General features: G+C 37.7%; 1 protein-coding gene across 2 annotated transcripts in view; it reads left to right on the top strand.

Annotated features, from left to right (window-relative positions):
- The window catches only part of LOC107738619 (transmembrane protein 114-like), a 15468-nt gene extending 14246 nt beyond the window's left edge, over positions 1–1222 (top strand). For both annotated transcript variants that reach the window (XM_016550395.1, XM_016550394.1), the window contains exon 4: positions 870–1222. In XM_016550395.1, the coding sequence (XP_016405881.1) occupies positions 870–1102 (233 nt within the window). In that variant the 3' untranslated portion in view covers positions 1103–1222. The remainder of the gene's footprint in view (positions 1–869) is intronic.
- The last annotated feature ends 3914 nt before the right edge of the window (positions 1223–5136 follow it).

Genomic DNA, 5136 nt, shown 5'->3' with positions numbered 1-5136 from the left:
ATCGTGTGCAATGAAGCGACAGCCCGACCTGCTGCTGCTGCGTATGCCCTGGCATCCGCTTTTTAGCGAGATGTCAAGGAGGGGAAACCCCTAGAGGACGCAGTTCGAAGTTCCCATGAAAGGGAACTACAAGTTTGGCATCTCGATTGAAACCCATTCTATCAAATTCTGCCATCTTGTAAAAGCACCGCCAGTGTTCACCTTTGTTTTACCCTGTTGTCTGTCTCCGTGTATTTTGGCAAGTCTTTGAAATTTGGCTTGCACTTCTGTTACTGAATCTGAATTTCATTTTCTAATTTCTTAAAGAGATAGTTCACCCAAAAATGAAAATTCTGTCTTCATTTACTCACCCTCAGGTTGTTCCAAACAAGATTGTTGGTAACCAAACAGTTGATGGTAGCCATTGACTTTCATTGTATTTTTTGTCTATACTATTGAAGTCAGTGGCTATACCATCAACTGTTTGGTTACCAACATTCTTCAAAATATCTTCTTTTGTGCTCAACAAAAGAAACTTATACAGATTTGGAACTATGCATGTAACGTGTCAGCCAGCTAAACACCCTTGGCTCAGCTGCAAAGAGATTGACAGATCTGAGCGGGCCGCTGTTTTGATGGTGCCTGGGAGGCTCGATTGTTTACATTTTGGGGGGAGATAAACCCATAAATGGCATACTTATAGTAGTCAACTCAGTGAGCAATAAAATTGGTTAAGAGAATCTATTCTGACATAAAACAATTGTAAAAACATTACCATTTATCAAGTGTGATTTCTGTCCGGTATCAGTACAGTGTATGCATTTACTGTCTTCTACAAACCACTGGAGAATGTCTTACAAACATCTATCTTCCTGCTCTGTTCCTTACAGCTATGCTGTCATTGGCTGGAATTTGTGTCTACATGGCGTACTCTGCGGCCGCCTTCAAAGAGGCTGTGGACATCTCTGGCCACAAAACCCTGGAGGACATTGAGATTTACTTTGGCTGGTCTCTGATTCTAGCCTCTGTTTCTTTTGTTGGAGAACTCTGTACCGCCGTGGCGTTCCTACTTACCTCAGCCAGAGTGAGCCAGCTGACCAATCAGGAAGAACATGAATTTTGACATGGTCTGAATCAGGACTATGCTAAGGACAGAAGAGGATTACACCACATGAAGGCACTGAAAATGCCACGCAAACACTGAAAATTAAATCGATGTTTACATAGTTATATTTTAAAAGGATTATGAACATTTCAGTGTTCAGTTTTAGTAAGGTCAAGGGTCAGTCTTTGAGGTTATATAATAATAATAATAATAATAATAATAAATACATGTGAAAATGTAAAAATATCTCCAAGTGACCAGTTAAGGGGGTTGACCTGCCCAAAAAAAGCATGGGAACCCCTGATGTATAGAAACAACATTTGTCAAACATTGTAACAGAATTTTTACAGTACATTTGCTTATTGTCTTTTATTTATGTGTTTGTTTCAGTAAAACACAATAAAATATCAGTTTTTCCTCTTTGTTGTCATTTCATATGGATCTTCTTTTCTTAATGTTTTTATTTATTTATTTATTTTTTTTGAGAGAGAGAGAGAGAGAGAGAGGTCTTGCCCTCTGATTTACTTTTTGAATGCCAATTTATTTATCCAGCATACATGTTGAAGTGCATGTAGAGTGCTAATTTAGACCTCAAATAAGAAGAAACGGCCAGTAATTGCAAATACATTCCTAATCAGTTGCTACCAATTTGCCTACTTGACAATCTGACCTTCTGATCTCTACTTAAATCTAGATCTCACTGAATAAATATTCGCAATTATATGGTTTTATTAAGACTAAAACCTTCAGTCTTTCCAGAACAGGAAGTAGCAAACAAGATCTTTAAATAAATTACGACTAGTGCATGAATGAAAGCAGATGCTTGACCCTCTCCAGATGGCTGGATCTGTCCCTCACAGATAGCTTGTTATAAACTCATTCTGTAAATGGATGACAGACACAAAGGTTTCTGATAGCATTGCATTATTTGGGAAATTACACAATGCAATTTTGGAAACAACCTTGCTGCATCTGTCTGACTGATAGATAACTGATTTCTACAATTACTGATCTAAGAGACTTGTAGAAAAGATCCTTTAGGATATTTAATGCTTTTAAGGTACTGTCAGGGCTGAAAGTTTCTTGCTACAGAGGTTTCATCAAATATTTTGATCTCGGTGATCTGAGAGGTGGAAAGTATTGATTTTGGGCTTGCGTGAGATGACTCGGAAGTAATACAAAAAATCACATTGAATGAAAAACAAAAGTCAAGATGATGATGAATGCTGAATAGAATCAGCTTGAGCTTAAATCTCAAAATCTAAATCTAAATCTACAAAAGAATGTTAATCTTCCCTTGTATTTATGTCTCTTTAAATCATAAGACAGTGAGACAATGAAAATGTAATTTGATGATTTGACCGGCTGAAAAATGATCAGTGGGTTTTATATTATTTTTCAATAGAATGAAACTGCAAATCCTACTATGAATACAAAATCCGAAGTGCAGTCTTGAATATCTGAATTTGAATTTGATTATGATTACTATTATCATATATTTTCTCATAAGGCCATAATACACAGTAAGAAAATAATTAGCAAAATGCCAGTTAAAAGCATTAGCTTATGTATCACACTGAAGATGATATATAACAACTTATCAGGTTTGGCTATTAAAGGAGTAGTTCACCCCAAAATTTAAATGTACTCACCCTCAGGCCATTCAAGATGTGGATGAGTTTGTTTCTTCATCAGAACAGATTTGGTGTAATTTAGCGTTACATCAATTGCTCACTAATGGATCCTCTGCAGTGAATGGGTGCCGTCAGAATAAGAGTCCAAACTGATAAAAAGCTGATAAAACATCACAATAATCTACATGACTCCAGCTCATCAGTTAAAATCCTGTGAAGCGAAAAGCTGCATGTTTGTATAAGAAACAAATCATCATTAATGCGTTTTAACTTCAAAACGTTGCTTCTGGCCAAAATAGTCCATAATAATGCTTCCTCCAGTGAAAAAGTCCATTCCCTGTTGTCCTCTCACATCAAAATCTACCTACATATTTGTTTAGAACTGTTTTTGCTTGTAAACAGTGCTTGATCTGTGCATTCTCTCCTGATTCAAACAAGGCAAATTTTTCATGATGGATTTGTTTATTTATACTATAAGGAGTATAAATAGCAAGATTAAAAAATGGACCTTAAAATGAGCACATGTAATAGCAGATATCATATCTCAGGCGCTGTTTTGAGGACAATCCAATAAGCGGAAATGTCAGGCCAAGCATGAGATGTGATGCTATATTTCAGAGACCTTCTGCGCCACTTCCTTCTGACTATTTTAAGGCCTTGCTTTTTGCGGTTGACCTTGAACTTGTCTCTTCTCCTGTCACAGTCATTCATTCAACCTTGATTACAGCGTTATCTGTAGACGCTTTGATTATATTCTTAGAACTAATGAGAAGCTCCACATCCTTTTTTTTTTCTTTTTCTTAGGGCCTTTGTTACGTTACATAATGCGATCTCCCTCTGCTGGTGGACAGAAGTAGTGCCTTTCTTTAGTTTTGAATCTCTATTTTATGCTTTAAGTAACACCTACTCCAATGTCATCAGTTCTTCTATCAACATGTATCCTAATATTACATTTGACCTTCCAAAACTCCTCTTTAACAGATTTTTTTGTATTGTTTTACAGTAAAAATATTTTAACATCTTTATATGCATATATAGCCCCCCCCCCCAAAAAAAACTAATTAATTGTCATTTGAAATCTTTACAAGGTTTTGCCACTATCTTCATTTAAATATAATAACATTTAGTATGATCACTTTTTCTTTGATATATTTTAAAAAGTACAGGTCAGAACAATGTGAGTCCACAAAACACTTGGCTGACGAGGCCAATCCTGGCCTGGAAGTGTCTCTGACAAACGGGGCAGATCAATATATCATATATATATATATAAGCATCATACACACACACACACATACACACACACACACACAAAATAGGGTATAAAATTTAATTCAAGTATATTCTTTATAACTATATATCTTATACCATTTAAATTTAAGTAAATGCACATTGTTTTAAGGATTTTTTTAAATTACAGTTTTACAGAATGAGACAAAAACTGATTAATAACGCATTTTGCTGTGTATGGATTTATGCGTGTCTGTCACAGTATTCTAATTAACAGAATACTATAATTGTGTCACAATTATCCTTGCTTGGACAGACAGACAGACAGACAGTCAGACAGACAGACAGATAGATAGATAGATAGATAGATAACACATGAAATTATTTTAAATACTGCAGTAGGCCTATAATTACAGGAATATTCCACCCAGGATAACTAGTTTTAACTCTACTGACAGTTTGGTCTTTTGCACCTGCGAAATCATACACACTGCATTTCGCATTGAAGTCCACCTGGTGGCGGTCCCAGATAGTAGCCTACGTTACACCGCATGCACCACATCAGCCTTCATCTGTCTCCTCTCACTGCGGCAGGCCCCTCACATCCAGTAAACCCCAGCCTAAAGAGAGATACGAGAGCTTTGAGAGATACGAATATTTACCACCCTGCAAGCGCACAAGCTCCAACGGCCAAGCTGTTTTGTCGTAAAAACGTATAAAGAAAATGAGCGGGGTCTGGGCGCGAGGGCCAGAAGCAGCCGCACTCCACACTGGCATCAATTACTGCGAGCAGTTTGCAAATAAACAAAGCTGCTGCCTCTCATAAATTCTGTGCGTAATTACGCACTGCAGATGCATGCGGGGAGGCGATGAGATGCAGGCAGACGTTATTTATCCCATGAAGTCACTGTTGCTGGCTGCAGACAAGATGGAGCTGATCAAATATTAAAGAGCATCATATGGAGGTGCTGGGTGTGAGGAGGCCAACAGAAAGGTAGGAAGAGAAGAGAAAAAGAGATAGACAGAAGGAGTGGGTGTGAGACAGATAGGGACAGAGAGGGAGGGAGGGAGAATGAGGAAATAGTGGGTGTGCGTGAGATGGGAGAGATGGATGGAAAGAGTGGCGTGAGGGAGTTAATGAGACAGAGAGGGGGAAAAAAAGAGGCTAGTTAGCTTGCCATGTCAAAC

The sequence above is a fragment of the Sinocyclocheilus rhinocerous genome, unplaced genomic scaffold (assembly GCF_001515625.1).
Source record: "Sinocyclocheilus rhinocerous isolate Xijiao unplaced genomic scaffold, SAMN03320098_v1.1 scaffold1155, whole genome shotgun sequence".
In the NCBI taxonomy this organism is placed as follows: Eukaryota; Metazoa; Chordata; class Actinopteri; order Cypriniformes; family Cyprinidae; genus Sinocyclocheilus; species Sinocyclocheilus rhinocerous.
Note: the sequence above shows the minus strand (reverse complement) of the source record. Positions and strands in the feature narration are given on the sequence as shown.